Genomic DNA, 16145 nt, shown 5'->3' on the forward strand with positions numbered 1-16145 from the left:
AGTTGTTTGATTTCTTTGATTATAGGGTTCTGTAGATTCAGGACTTAATGAAAGCCACATTAACAGGCACCCGATTCTTTCTCAATAGGCTCTAGATTTTATTAAGAAACAATTTTGTTTTGCTACGATTTTTCAAGGCTGACTCGACTTTATATCCTTGCTGTAATTAATTCTGAAGGACATTACCTCCGTTTATTCTTATTCTTTTATTGATCTTTGTAGGAAGTTGGCTCTGTATGTGCTATTTCAAAGTAAGGAATAGCATGCACAGAGTCCAAGGGTTCCCCTTAGAGGTAAAATAGTGGTAAAAAGAGATAATACTAATGCTCTATTTTGTGGTAGTGTGGTCGAGCAGTAGGCTTATCCAAGGAGTAGTGTTAAGCATTTGTTGTACATACACATAGACAATAAATGAGGTACACACACTCAGAGACAAATCCAGCCAATAGGTTTTGTTATAGAAAAATATCTTTTCTTAGTTTATTTTAAGAACCACAGGTTCAAATTTAACATGTAATATCTTGTTTGAAAGGTATTGCAGGTAAGTACATTAGGAACTTTGAATCATTTCAATTGCATGTATACTTTTCAAGTTATTCACAAATAGCTATTTCAAAAGTGGACACTTAGTGCAATTTTCACAGTTCCTGGGGGAGGTAAGTTTTTGTTAGTTTTACCAGGTAAGTAAGACACTTACAGGGTTCAGTTCTTGGTCCAAGGTAGCCCACCGTTGGGGGTTCAGAGCAACCCCAAAGTCACCACACCAGCAGCTCAGGGCCGGTCAGGTGCAGAGTTCAAAGTGGTGCCCAAAACGCATAGGCTAGAATGGAGAGAAGGGGGTGCCCCGGTTCCGGTCTGCTTGCAGGTAAGTACCTGCGTCTTCGGAGGGCAGACCAGGGGGGTTTTGTAGGGCACCGGGGGGGACACAAGCCCACACAGAAATTTCACCCTCAGCAGCGCGGGGGCGGCCGGGTGCAGTGTAGAAACAAGCGTCGGGTTTGCAATGTTAGTCAATGAGAGATCAAGGGATCTCTTCAGCGCTGCAGGCAGGCAAGGGGGGGCTTCCTCGGGGAAACCTCCACTTGGGCAAGGGAGAGGGACTCCTGGGGGTCACTTCTGCAGTGAAAGTCCGGTCCTTCAGGTCCTGGGGGCTGCGGGTGCAGGGTCTTTTCCAGGCGTCGGGACTTAGGTTTCAGAGAGTCGCGGTCAGGGGAAGCCTCGGGATTCCCTCTGCAGGCGGCGCTGTGGGGGCTCAGGGGGGACAGGTTTTGGTACTCACAGTCGTAGAGTAGTCCGGGGGTCCTCCCTGAGGTGTTGGTTCTCCACCAGCCGAGTCGGGGTCGCCGGGTGCAGTGTTGCAAGTCTCACGCTTCTTGCGGGGAGTTGCAGGGTTCTTTAAAGCTGCTTCTGGAAACAAAGTTGCAGTCTTTTTGGAGCAGGTCCGCTGTCCTCGGGAGTTTCTTGTTGTCGTCGAAGCAGGGCAGTCCTCAGAGGATTCAGAGGTCGCTGGTCCCTTTGGAAGGCGTCGCTGGAGCAGAGTTCTTTGGAAGGCAGGAGACAGGCCGGTGAGTTTCTGGAGCCAAGGCAGTTGTTGTCTTCTGGTCTTCCTCTGCAGGGGTTTTCAGCTGGGCAGTCCTTCTTCTTGTTGTTGCAGGAATCTAATTTTCTAGGGTTCAGGATAGCCCTTAAATACTAAATTTAAGGGCGTGTTTAGGTCTGGGGGGTTGGTAGCCAATGGCTACTAGCCCTGAGGGTGGGTACACCCTCTTTGTGCCTCCTCCCAAGGGGAGGGGGTCACAATCCTAACCCTATTGGGGGAATCCTCCATCTGCAAGATGGAGGATTTCTAAAAGTGAGTCACCTCAGCTCAGGACACCTTAGGGGCTGTCCTGACTGGCCAGTGACTCCTCCTTGTTGCTTTCTTTGTTCCCTCCAGCCTTGCCGCCAAAAGTGGGGGCCGTGGCCGGAGGGGGCGGGCAACTCCACTAAGCTGGAGTGCCCTGCTGGGCTGTGACAAAGGGGTGAGCCTTTGAGGCTCACCGCCAGGTGTTACAGCTCCTGCCTGGGGGAGGTGTTAGCATCTCCACCCAGTGCAGGCTTTGTTACTGGTCTCAGAGTGACAAAGGCACTCTCCCCATGGGGCCAGCAACATGTCTCTGGTGTGGCAGGCTGCTGGAACTAGTCAGCCTACACAGACAGTCGGTTAAGTTTCAGGGGGCACCTCTAAGGTGCCCTCTGGGGTGTATTTTGCAATAAAATGTACACTGGCATCAGTGTGCATTTATTGTGCTGAGAAGTTTGATACCAAACTTCCCAGTTTTCAGTGTAGCCATTATGGTGCTGTGGAGTTCGTGTTTGACAGACTCCCAGACCATATACTCTTATGGCTACCCTGCACTTACAATGTCTAAGGTTTTGTTTAGACACTGTAGGGGTACCATGCTCATGTACTGGTACCCTCACCTATGGAATAGTGCACCCTGCCTTAGGGCTGTAAGGCCTGCTAGAGGGGTGTCGTACCTATACTGCATAGGCAGTGAGAGGCTGGCATGGCACCCTGAGGGGAGTGCCATGTCGACTTACTCGTTTTGTCCTCACTAGCACACACAAGCTGGCAAGCAGTGTGTCTGTGCTGAGTGAGAGGTCTCCAGGGTGGCATAAGACATGCTGCAGCCCTTAGAGACCTTCCTTGGCATCAGGGCCCTTGGTACTAGAAGTACCAGTTACAAGGGACTTATCTGGATGCCAGGGTCTGCCAATTGTGGATACAAAAGTACAGGTTAGGGAAAGAATACTGGTGCTGGGGCCTGGTTAGCAGGCCTCAGCACACTTTCAATTGTAAACATAGCATCAGCAAAGGCAAAAAGTCAGTGGGCAACCATGCCAAGGAGGCATTTCCTTACAATCTTAATAACTCCTTATCCTCACCAGTTAATTATAGGTAGATCTCTATGCTTTAATTGGCCACCATTGTTCTCATATATGCAGCGGAGTTTTCTCATTTACCAAATATCTGGAGTCCAGCTTAGTGCTGACCAAGTGTTAAGCAGAGTTTAAGCCTACCTGCTTGTAGGAAAGTAACTTCTTTTTATAGCTTGTCTGCCCCCACTTTTAGTCTGTGTCAGTGTGTTTGACTGTGTTCACTGGGATCCTGCTTACCAGGACCCCAGTGATTCTCTCTCTCTCTCGCCTCTAAATTTGTTTGCTGGTAACTTTTTATCCCCACAACTGGCATACTGGTGCCCCCATGTAAGTCCCTAGTATTTGTTACCTAGGTACCCAGGGCATTGGGGCTCCAGGGGATCCCTAGGGGCTGCAGCAGTTATTCTGCCACCCATAGGGAACTCATGCAAAGGGTTCTGCAGGCCTGCCATTGCCGTCTGCCTGAACCAGGTGCACACACCTGTTTTCACTACAGGTCACTGTACCAGGTCACTGTAAATCACCCCTATGGTAGGCGCTCTCAGCCCAGAGGGCAGGGTGGAAGTACCTGTGCATGAGGGCAGTCCTGCACTAACAGAGGTGCTCCCACAAACTCCAGCTACCTACCAACTCACTACCTATGCCCATCTACATAATGGTAACTCCAAACCTGGGCATGTTTGGTATCAATTATGTCTGAATATACCCCAATACTGTTGCAAGTATTGGAGGTATACTTCCATGCACTTTGGGTGCTCCTTAGCGGACCCCCAGCATTGCTACCACCAGTCTTGCAGGGTTTTCCGGGGCAGTTCAGCCGCTGCCTCCCCTCAGACAGGTTTCTGCCCTCCTGCTACTTGATCTGCAAAACAAAGGATTTCCTTTGGGAGAGGGAGGTAACACCCTCTCCCTTGGAAATAGGTGTGACTGGCTTGGGAGGGGTAGCCTCCTCAAGCCTCTGGTTTGCTTTGAAGGACACAATTGGTGCCCTCCGTGCATAAACCAATCCACACTGGTTCAGGGACCCTCAGTCCCCGCTCTGGCACAAAACTGTACAATGGAAAGGGGAGTGACAACTCTGCTGTCAATCACCACCCCAGGAGTGGTGCCCACAGCTCCTCCAGAGGGTCTCTGGGTTCTTTACATCTTGTTTCTAAGGTTGGCAGGTAACTCTGGGTGCTTCTAAATGGCTAGGCAGGTGACGTCAGAGCCCCCTCCTTGGTAGGTGCTTACCTGGTTCGGCGACCAATCCCCCTTTCAGGGCCTCTCTTGTGTGGGCCTTCAAATTCTGCGCGCAAGATTCCACCAGGACTCCTCTGCAATCTTCACGTCGACTTCTGGCCTCTGGAACTGTGACTGGAACCCCCAGGACCCGACATGCTGCTTCCAAGAATAAAGGACTTCAGCAACATTATTTCCAGGGCTCCAGCCAGCTTTGCAACAATTCTCTTGCCGTGCATCCTCAGAAGACTGCACCTCTTCCTCCTGCACAAGATCAAGTGCACTTGGTGTGAATGAGTCACTCCCCTGCCACCGCAGGCACCTACGACAAGCGAAGATTGGCTGCATAAATCCCCTCTCCTGCTGAGCTGCGTAGATCTGCTTTGTGGGTGGTGGTCCGGAGTAGTCCTCTTGGTCCTCTCTGCAAGCTGTCCAACTTGGTGCAGGTAATCCTTTGCCTTCCCACACAGGTCAGTACCCCAGTGCACTGTGCCCCTTGCAGCTGCCAAGGCTTGTTTGCATCTCCCCCAAGGGACCTTCAAGCGATGTGTATCTCCAGCTGCCAGCACTCCATCCTGCAAAGCAGAGCCTCCTTCGTGGCTCTTCTGCGACGTGGAATCCACTTTTGTAGTGCTGCGTGGGCTCCTTCTGCGACTCCTGTGTCCCCGTTCTGTGGGACTCCAGTGGGTGCTGCCTCTGCTTCTGTGGACTCTGCGACGCTGAGGGTCCCCTGTGACTCCCCCTCCTGGGTTGAGTCTTCTGGGGCCTTGCTGGTCCCCGGCACCACCTCCTCCTGGGCTCCACTGTGACTTTTGTACTTGGTCTCTTCTCTCCCCAGGTTTTCTTTCTTCAGGAATCCACCGCTGGTTTTCCTGCAGTCTTCTCTGGGCGTCGTCTTTTTCTTCTTTTCCTCCTTTTGGGTGGTTCTGGGAAAATCCAGTGTTTTTACTCCTGCATTCCTGGTTACTGGGATACTGTTACTTACCTTTGTGGTTTTCTAGTACTCCCAGCTCCCCTCTACACATTTTACTTACATAGGTTGGGGGTACCTTGTTCGAATTCCATTTTTTTTTTTGCATATAGTTTGTGCTCCCCCTAGGGTCACTATTGATTATTATTGTTTGCACTATTTTCTAACCTTTTCTATTCCTATTTCTGATTGCTAGTGTATATATTTAATGTATTACTTACCTCCTAAGGGTGAGTCACCTGTCTAGTATTTTGTGGTGATTTGTGCCAAAAAATAAATTACCTTTATTTTTGTAAAATAGTGTTTTTTCTTTCATGTGTGTAAGTGCTGTGACTACAGTGGCATTGTATGAGCTTTGCACACACACACACCTAGCTTCCTACAGTATATATTGATAAGTTTCATAGATCCCCCATCGATGCCCCCCCGTCTTAAGTTCTTCCACTTGTGCTGGAAAATCTGAGAGACTGGAGCTTCTGATTTGAGGCTTCTAGCGGGTGCTGTCGTCTGATTGGGTGGACTTGGGCTTTTTGTAATGATGCAAATAAGCTGTAAGAGAATGCACTTTAAGCTTGTTGTTCTATGGAGAGTTTCTTTAAACTGCTATTTTAAGGTCCCGTGGGACTCCACCTTGACAGGGATGATTAAAGCATGTGAATCTATAAAATATACTAATACTGGAGAACTGTAGCTACAGGTGAAAAACTAATTTTCTTCCTTCTGGTAGAGACTCTATTCTGCTGCAGATTTCTCACCACCTCTCCCATCCTCCCTGTCTGTGGTTTGCCTCTATTAAAGAGATTCTAAGTCTAGAAATCGGCACATAGGTCATAAAAAATAACTTTGGGACTGTGTGTCTGGGGGTGTGAACAGTTTTGAAAGTAACTGATGTCTGTGCATGGGATTGGCGTCTATATAGACGGCAACGTCAGTGTGGAGCTGCACAGTGCCACCTACTGGTGTGAAGATGTTTGGCTGAATATTTGCCAAATCCAGTTTGATACCAGAGGAACATTCAGAAGTTGAGTAATCTGCGATAATAGAGTCTCTACCACAAAGAGCGTTATTGAAAGTTAGTAACTTGTTCTATTGGCAGGATGTTGTCTCATATAAGGCAAGTGTTGATATGTCACAATAGTTTTACCTTTTTTTATTTATTTTTTATAAATTAGGACTCCCGTTGGGCGGATAGAGAAGCAGATAGTGGATGGAGAAGGCCTACAGATGACGATTCTGAAAAGCGGCGAGCCCCTGCGCTTCCTGAAAGGTAAGTACTTTCTTTACGTAGATGACTACACCGCATCAAATGGACAGCTTGTCTTACTTTTATTGGCTTGAGTATTCCCTATGTTAGGTGGCATGTGTAGCTGCAGATACACATTGTAAGGAAATGCCTCCTTGGCATGGTTACCCCCTGACTTTTTGCCTTTGCTGATGCTATGTTTTGATTTGAAAGTGTGCTAAGACCTGCTGTAAGGAAATGCCTCCTTGGCATGGTTGCCCCCTGACTTTTTGCCTTTGCTGATGCTATGTTTACAATTGAAAGTGTGCTGAGTCCTGCTAACCAGGCCCCAGCACCAGTGTTCTTTCCCTAACCTGTACTTTTGTATCCACAATTGGCAGACCCTGGCATCCAGATAAGTCCCTTGTAACTGGTACTTCTAGTACCAAGGGCCCTGATGCCAAGGAAGGTCTCTAAGGGCTGCAGCATGTCTTATGCCACCCTGGAGACCTCTCACTCAGCACAGACACACTGCTTGCCAGCTTGTGTGTGCTAGTGAGGACAAAACGAGTAAGTCGACATGGCACTCCCCTCAGGGTGCCATGCCAGCCTCTCACTGCCTATGCAGTATAGGTAAGACACCCCTCTAGCAGGCCTTACAGCCCTAAGGCAGGGTGCACTATACCATAGGTGAGGGTACCAGTGCATGAGCATGGTACCCCTACAGTGTCTAAACAAAACCTTAGACATTGTAAGTGCAGGGTATCCATAAGAGTATATGGTCTGGGAGCCTGTCAAACACGAACTCCACAGCACCATAATGGCTACACTGAAAACTGGGAAGTTTGGTATCAAACTTCTCAGCACAATAAATGCACACTGATGCCAGTGTACATTTTATTATAAAATGCACCCCAGAGGGCACCTTAGAGGTGCCCCCTGAAACTTAACCGACTATCTGTGTAGGCTGACTAGTTTTAGCAGCCTGCCACAAACCGAGACATGTTGCTGGCCCCATGGGGAGAGTGCCTTTGTCACTCTGAGGCCAGTAACAAAGCCTGCACTGGGTGGAGATGCTAACACCTCCCCCAGGCAGGAATTGTCACACCTGGCGGTGAGCCTCAAAGGCTCACCTCCTTTGTGCCAACCCAGCAGGACACTCCAGCTAGTGGAGTTGCCCGCCCCCTCCGGCCAGGCCCCACTTTTGGCGGCAAGGCCGGAGAAAATAATGAGAAAAACAAGGAGGAGTCACTGGCCAGTCAGGACAGCCCCTAAGGTGTCCTGAGCTGAAGTGACTCTAACTTTTAGAAATCCTCCATCTTGCAGATGGAGGATTCCCCCAATAGGGTTAGGATTGTGACCCCCTCCCCTTGGGAGGAGGCACAAAGAGGGTGTACCCACCCTCAGGGCTAGTAGCCATTGGCTACTAACCCCCCAGACCTAAACACGCCCTTAAATTTAGTATTTAAGGGCTACCCTGAACCCTAGAAAATTAGATTCCTGCAACTACAAGAAGAAGGACTGCCTAGCTGAAAACCCCTGCAGCGGAAGACCAGAAGACGACAACTGCCTTGGCTCCAGAAACTCACCGGCCTGTCTCCTGCCTTCCAAAGATCCTGCTCCAGCGACGCCTTCCAAAGGGACCAGCGACCTCGACATCCTCTGAGGACTGCCCCTGCTTCGAAAAGACAAGAAACTCCCGAGGACAGCGGACCTGCTCCAAGAAAAGCTGCAACTTTGTTTCCAGCAGCTTTAAAGAACCCTGCAAGCTCCCCGCAAGAAGCGTGAGACTTGCAACACTGCACCCGGCGACCCCGACTCGGCTGGTGGAGATCCGACACCTCAGGAGGGACCCCAGGACTACTCTGATACTGTGAGTACCAAAACCTGTCCCCCCTGAGCCCCCACAGCGCCGCCTGCAGAGGGAATCCCGAGGCTTCCCCTGACCGCGACTCTTTGAATCCAAAGTCCCGACACCTGGGAGAGACCCTGCACCCGCAGCCCCCAGGACCTGAAGGACCGGACTTTCACTGGAGAAGTGACCCCCAGGAGTCCCTCTCCCTTGCCCAAGTGGAGGTTTCCCCGAGGAACCCCCCCCTTGCCTGCCTGCAGCGCTGAAGAGATCCCGAGATCTCTCATAGACTAACATTGCGAACCCGACGCTTGTTTCTACACTGCACCCGGCCGCCCCCGCGCCGCTGAGGGTGAAATTTCTGTGTGGGCTTGTGTCCCCCCCGGTGCCCTACAAAACCCCCCTGGTCTGCCCTCCGAAGACGCTGGTACTTACCTGCAAGCAGACCGGAACCGGGGCACCCCCTTCTCTCCATTCTAGCCTATGTGTTTTGGGCACCACTTTGAACTCTGCACCTGACCGGCCCTGAGCTGCTGGTGTGGTGACTTTGGGGTTGCTCTGAACCCCCAACGGTGGGCTACCTTGGACCAAGAACTGAGCCCTGTAAGTGTCTTACTTACCTGGTTAACCTAACAAATACTTACCTCCCCTAGGAACTGTGAAAATTGCACTAAGTGTCCACTTTTAAAACAGCTATTTGTGAATAACTTGAAAAGTATACATGCAATTTTGATGATTTGAAGTTCCTAATTGTAGGAAGTTGGCTCTGTATGTGCTATTTCAAAGTAAGGAATAGCATGCACAGAGTCCAAGGGTTCCCCTTAGAGGTAAAATAGTGGTAAATATAGATAATACTAATGCTCTATTTTGTGGTAGTGTGGTCGAGCAGTAGGCTTATCCAAGGAGTAGTGTTAAGCATTTGTTGTACATACACATAGACAATAAATGAGGTACACACACTCAGAGACAAATCCAGCCAATAGGTTTTTATATAGAAAAATATCTTTTCTTAGTTTATTTTAAGAACCACAGGTTCAAATTCTACATGTAATAGCTCATTCGAAAGGTATTGCAGGTAAGTACTTTAGGAACTTCAAATCATCAAAATTGCATGTATACTTTTCAAGTTATTGACAAATAGCTGTTTTAAAAGTGGACACTTAGTGCAACTTTCACAGTTCCTAGGGGAGGTAAGTTTTGATTAGTTTTACCAGGTAAGTAAGACGCTTACAGGGTTCAGTTCTTGGTCCAAGGTAGCCCACCGTTGGGGGTTCAGAGCAACCCCAAAGTCACCACACCAGCAGCTCAGGGCCGGTCAGGTGCAGAGTTCAAAGTGGTGCCCAAAACACATAGGCTAGAATGGAGAGAAGGGGGTGCCCCGGTTCCGGTCTGCTTGCAGGTAAGTACCCGCGTCTTCGGAGGGCAGACCAGGGGGGTTTTGTAGGGCACTGGGGGGGACACAAGTCCACACAGAAATTTCACCCTCAGCAGCGCGGGGGCGGCCGGGTGCAGTGTAGGAACAGGCGTCGGGTTCGCAATGTTAGTCTATGAGAGATCTCGGGATCTCTTCAGCGCTGCAGGCAGGCAAGGGGGGGATTCCTCGGGGAAACCTCCACTTGGGTAAGGGAGAGGGACTCCTGGGGGTCACTTCTCCAGTGAAAGTCCGGTCCTTCGGGTCCTGGGGGCTGCGGATGCAGGGTCTCTCCCAGGCGTCGGGACTTTAGGTTCAAGGAGTCGCGGTCAGGGGAAGCCTCGGGATTCCCTCTGCAGGCGGCGCTGTGGGGGCTCAGGGGGGACAGGTTTTGGTACTCACAGTATTAGAGTAGTCCTGGGGTCCCTCCTGAGGTGTCGGATCTCCACCAGCCGAGTCGGGGTCGCCGGGTGCAGTGTTGCAAGTCTCACGCTTCTTGCGGGGAGCTTGCAGGGTTCTTTAAAGCTGCTGGAAACAAAGTTGCAGCTTTTCTTGGAGCAGGTCCGCTGTCCTCGGGAGTTTCTTGTCTTTTCGAAGCAGGGGCAGTCCTCAGAGGATGTCGAGGTCGCTGGTCCCTTTGGAAGGCGTCGCTGGAGCAGGATCTTTGGAAGGCAGGAGACAGGCCGGTGAGTTTCTGGAGCCAAGGCAGTTGTCGTCTTCTGGTCTTCCGCTGCAGGGGTTTTCAGCTGGGCAGTCCTTCTTCTTGTAGTTGCAGGAATCTAATTTTCTAGGGTTCAGGGTAGCCCTTAAATACTAAATTTAAGGGCGTGTTTAGGTCTGGGGGGTTAGTAGCCAATGGCTACTAGCCCTGAGGGTGGGTACACCCTCTTTGTGCCTCCTCCCAAGGGGAGGGGGTCACAATCCTAACCCTATTGGGGGAATCCTCCATCTGCAAGATGGAGGATTTCTAAAAGTTAGAGTCACCTCAGCTCAGGACACCTTAGGGGCTGTCCTGACTGGCCAGTGACTCCTCCTTGTTATTCTCATTATTTTCTCCGGCCTTGCCGCCAAAAGTGGGGCCTGGCCGGAGGGGGCGGGCAACTCCACTAGCTGGAGTGTCCTGCTGGGTTGGCACAAAGGAGGTGAGCCTTTGAGGCTCACCGCCAGGTGTGACAATTCCTGCCTGGGAGAGGTGTTAGCATCTCCACCCAGTGCAGGCTTTGTTACTGGCCTCAGAGTGACAAAGGCACCCTCCCCATGGGGCCAGCAACATGTCTCGGTTTGTGGCAGGCTGCTAAAACTAGTCAGCCTACACAGATAGTCGGTTAAGTTTCAGGGGGCACCTCTAAGGTGCCCTCTGGGGTGTATTTTACAATAAAATGTACACTGGCATCAGTGTGCATTTATTGTGCTGAGAAGTTTGATACCAAACTTCCCAGTTTTCAGTGTAGCCATTATGGTGCTGTGGAGTTCGTGTTTGACAAACTCCCAGACCATATACTCTTATGGCTACCCTGCACTTACAATGTCTAAGGTTTTGTTTAGACACTGTAGGGGTACCATGCTCATGCACTGGTACCCTCACCTATGGTATAGTGCACCCTGCCTTAGGGCTGTAAGGCCTGCTAGAGGGGTGTCTTACCTATACTGCATAGGCAGTGAGAGGCTGGCATGGCACCCTGAGGGGAGTGCCATGTCGACTTACCCATTTTGTTCTCACTAGCACACACAGGCTTGTAAGCAGTGTGTCTGTGCTGAGTGAGGGGTCTCTAGGGTGGCATAAGACATGCTGCAGCCCTTAGAGACCTTCCTTGGCATCAGGGCCCTTGGTACTAGAAGTACCAGTTACAAGGGACTTATCTGAATGCCAGGGTGTGCCAATTGTGGATACAATGGTATTTTTTTAGGTGAAGGAACACTGGTGCTGGGGCCTGGTTAGCAGGGTCCCAGCACTCTTCTCAGTCAAGTCAGCATCAGTATCTGGCAAAAAGTGGGGGGTAACTGCAACAGGGAGCCATTTCTTTACACAAGCCCCCCCCAGCCCACAGGCCAGGAGACTCAGCCCAAGCTGGGAGAGTCTTCCTAGTCTGTCAGGCGAGGAAGAGTAGGAGAAATAGGCTGGTTAGTTGCAGGGCCTACTCTGCCTTACATCCTTCTGTTCAGGTCATTCCCTTTGGGGAACTGACCTACTTCCACAGTGATAGGACCTAGTCTGAATTGCCTCTTGTCTGCCTCTTCAATGTCTCCACCCATTCTTTCTATTTTGGTCTTAGAGGTATCCACCTCTGCTAACCTTATCTTGGCCAGGGTTACCCCTAGCTTACCCAGAGAGGTTACCCAGAGCTGGAGTAACCCCACCATGACCAATAGGGTCAGGGGGCCTAACTTGCTATTTGGCATGGGGTCAGACCACCAGGCTAAGGATAGTGCAGCCATAAAGGCTAACACCCAGCAGAGGCCACTGACAGCTGTCAGTGCCCAGAACCACACCTTTAGCTCTTCACCTAAAAGGGAAGGGGCTAAGTTACAGGCCTCTTTGGGTTCAGGTTGCCTGTCTGCTGTATTAGAGTGGGGGGTTACCACCTCTTGTAGTAAACACCCTTCTTCCACTCTTTCTTCTGTTAGCTGAGGAGCCACCCACTCAGGTTTAACAGTTGCCTGACTAGCCAGGACTTCTTGTGGGTCAGGTTGGACTTTATCAGGGCCATTTTTGGAGTTCTCCCCTACTGGAGCAGAATCTCCTTGGCTTGCTGTAACCTTGGCTAAAGGTTGTCCACCCTTCCTACTCTGTTTTCTTTTTTTCTTCTTCTGGGGCCTGCTTGCATTTACTGCAGAGGCAGGACTTCCAGAATCCTTGGGAGAGGACTGGCACTGGACCAGTTCCTCTCTTGGGCTCTGACTAACCTCTGGGTAGTCATTTCCAAGGAGACAATCAAGGGGGAGGTCTGTACTGACTACTACCCTTCTCCAGCTAAGAGTGCCACCCACTTCTATGGGTACTAAAGCCACAGGCCTCTTAGTGACCCTGTCTAGGCTAACTCTTACCCTGGCAGTCTCACCTGGGATGTACTGGTTTGAGAGCACCAGCCTGTCATGCACAATAGTGTGACTGGCACAAGTGTCTCTCAGGGCAGTGGTTGGGATTCCATTCACCAGTAGGTGGTGGAAGTGTCTACTTCCCTCTGGAATCTCCAACTCACCTGTTGGGCCCTGTTTCCAGTTGAAGGCTATGAAGACCTCCTCATCTGAGGAGTCATCTCCCATGGCTATACTGGTTACCCCTGGAATTTTGTTCTGGGGTTTGTTTTTGGGACAAGAAGTGTCCTTGGTGTGGTGCCCAGACTGTTTACAGTTGTGGCACCATGCCTTAGTGGCATCCCAGTTCTTACCCTGGTACCCACCTTTGTTTTGGGTTGTGTCTTGGGGCCCACCCACCTGTTCTGGTTTTTGGGGGCCTACAGAGGACTCTTTTTCTTTGTTTCTAGTGTCACCCACTTTCTCCTGGGGAGTTTTTGTAACCCCTTTCTTTTGGTCACCCCCAGTGGAAGTTTTGGTTACCCTAGTCTTGACCCAGTGGTCTGCCTTCTTTCCCAATTCTTGGGGAGAAATTGGACCTAGGTCTACCAGATACTGATGCAACTTTTCATTGAAGCAGTTACTTAAAATGTGTTCTTTCATAAACAAATTATAAAGCCCAACATAGTCACACACTTCATTTCCAGTTAACCAACCATCTAGTGTTTTTACTGAGTAGTCTACAAAATCAACCCAGGTCTGATTCGAGGATTTTTGAGCCCCCCTGAATCTAATTCTATACTCCTCAGTGGAGAATCCAAAGCCCTCAATCAGGGTACCCTTCATGAGGTCATAAGATTCTGCATCTTTTCCAGAGAGTGTGAGGAGTCTATCCCTACACTTTCCAGTGAACATTTCCCAAAGGAGAGCACCCCAGTGAGATCTGTTTACTTTTCTGGTTACACAAGCCCTCTCAAAAGCTGTGAACCATTTGGTGATGTCATCACCATCTTCATATTTTGTTACAATCCCTTTGGGGATTTTTAGGATGTCAGGAGAATCTCTGACCCTATTTAAGTTGCTGCCACCATCGATGGGACCTAGGCCCATCTCTTTTCTTTCCCTCTCTATGGCTAGGATCTGTCTTTCCAAAGCCAATCTTTTGGCCATCCTGGCTAACTGGATGTCCTCTTCACTGGGGCTATCCTCAGTGATTTCAGAGGTGTTGGTCTCTCCTGTGAGGGAACCAGCATCTCTGACTATTATTTTTGGAGTCAGGGTTTGAGGGACCCTGTTCTCCCTAGATAGGACTGGTAGGGGGGAATTGTCCTCCAAGTCACTATCCTCTTCCTCTGAGTTGCCACCCTCAGAGGGGTTGGCCTTTTCAAACTCTGCCAAAAGCTCCTGGAGCTGTATTTTGGTAGGTTTGGGGCCCATTGTTATTTTCTTTATTTTACAGAGTGACCTTAGCTCCCTCATCTTAAGATGGAGGTAAGGTGTGGTGTCGAGTTCCACCACAGTCACATCTGTGCTAGACATTTTGCTTCTAAAAGTTGGAATACTTTTTAAGAATCTACAACTGGTTCTAGAATCTAATTCAAACTTTTACAAACTTTTAAACTCTAAAAGAAATGCTAAACAGGATCTAACACAAGGCCCTAGCAGGTCTTTTAAGAATTTAGAAAACTTTTCAAATTGCAAAAATCAATTTCTAATGACAATTTTGGAATTTGTCGTGTGATCAGGTATTGGCTGAGTAGTCCAGCAAATGCAAAGTCTTGTACCCCACCGCTGATCCACCAATGTAGGAAGTTGGCTCTGTATGTGCTATTTCAAAGTAAGGAATAGCATGCACAGAGTCCAAGGGTTCCCCTTAGAGGTAAAATAGTGGTAAAAATAGATAATACTAATGCTCTATTTTGTGGTAGTGTGGTCGAGCAGTAGGCTTATCCAAGGAGTAGTGTTAAGCATTTGTTGTACATACACATAGACAATAAATGAGGTACACACACTCAGAGACAAATCCAGCCAATAGGTTTTTATATAGAAAAATATCTTTTCTTAGTTTATTTTAAGAACCACAGGTTCAAATTCTACATGTAATAGCTCATTCGAAAGGTATTGCAGGTAAGTACTTTAGGAACTTCAAATCATCAAAATTGCATGTATACTTTTCAAGTTATTGACAAATAGCTGTTTTAAAAGTGGACACTTAGTGCAACTTTCACAGTTCCTAGGGGAGGTAAGTTTTGATTAGTTTTACCAGGTAAGTAAGACGCTTACAGGGTTCAGTTCTTGGTCCAAGGTAGCCCACCGTTGGGGGTTCAGAGCAACCCCAAAGTCACCACACCAGCAGCTCAGGGCCGGTCAGGTGCAGAGTTCAAAGTGGTGCCCAAAACACATAGGCTAGAATGGAGAGAAGGGGGTGCCCCGGTTCCGGTCTGCTTGCAGGTAAGTACCCGCGTCTTCGGAGGGCAGACCAGGGGGGTTTTGTAGGGCACCGGGGGGGACACAAGTCCACACAGAAATTTCACCCTCAGCAGCGCGGGGGCGGCCGGGTGCAGTGTAGGAACAGGCGTCGGGTTCGCAATGTTAGTCTATGAGAGATCTCGGGATCTCTTCAGCGCTGCAGGCAGGCAAGGGGGGGATTCCTCGGGGAAACCTCCACTTGGGTAAGGGAGAGGGACTCCTGGGGGTCACTTCTCCAGTGAAAGTCCGGTCCTTCGGGTCCTGGGGGCTGCGGATGCAGGGTCTCTCCCAGGCGTCGGGACTTTAGGTTCAAGGAGTCGCGGTCAGGGGAAGCCTCGGGATTCCCTCTGCAGGCGGCGCTGTGGGGGCTCAGGGGGGACAGGTTTTGGTACTCACAGTATTAGAGTAGTCCTGGGGTCCCTCCTGAGGTGTCGGATCTCCACCAGCCGAGTCGGGGTCGCCGGGTGCAGTGTTGCAAGTCTCACGCTTCTTGCGGGGAGCTTGCAGGGTTCTTTAAAGCTGCTGGAAACAAAGTTGCAGCTTTTCTTGGAGCAGGTCCGCTGTCCTCGGGAGTTTCTTGTCTTTTCGAAGCAGGGGCAGTCCTCAGAGGATGTCGAGGTCGCTGGTCCCTTTGGAAGGCGTCGCTGGAGCAGGATCTTTGGAAGGCAGGAGACAGGCCGGTGAGTTTCTGGAGCCAAGGCAGTTGTCGTCTTCTGGTCTTCCGCTGCAGGGGTTTTCAGCTGGGCAGTCCTTCTTCTTGTAGTTGCAGGAATCTAATTTTCTAGGGTTCAGGGTAGCCCTTAAATACTAAATTTAAGGGCGTGTTTAGGTCTGGGGGGTTAGTAGCCAATGGCTACTAGCCCTGAGGGTGGGTACACCCTCTTTGTGCCTCCTCCCAAGGGGAGGGGGTCACAATCCTAACCCTATTGGGGGAATCCTCCATCTGCAAGATGGAGGATTTCTAAAAGTTAGAGTCACCTCAGCTCAGGACACCTTAGGGGCTGTCCTGACTGGCCAGTGACTCCTCCTTGTTATTCTCATTATTTTCTCCGGCCTTGCCGCC

The 16145-nt window shown here is 49.9% G+C and overlaps 1 protein-coding gene across 2 annotated transcripts in view; it reads left to right on the top strand.

Moving 5' to 3' along the window:
• EIF3A (eukaryotic translation initiation factor 3 subunit A) overlaps positions 1-16145 on the top strand; it is a 541057-nt gene that overhangs the window by 380698 nt on the left and 144214 nt on the right. For both annotated transcript variants that reach the window (XM_069239244.1, XM_069239245.1), the window contains exon 18: positions 6286-6380. In XM_069239244.1, the coding sequence (XP_069095345.1) occupies positions 6286-6380 (95 nt within the window). The remainder of the gene's footprint in view (positions 1-6285; positions 6381-16145) is intronic.

Source organism: Pleurodeles waltl, chromosome 6 (genome assembly GCF_031143425.1).
Source record: "Pleurodeles waltl isolate 20211129_DDA chromosome 6, aPleWal1.hap1.20221129, whole genome shotgun sequence".
Lineage (NCBI taxonomy): Eukaryota > Metazoa > Chordata > Amphibia > Caudata > Salamandridae > Pleurodeles > Pleurodeles waltl.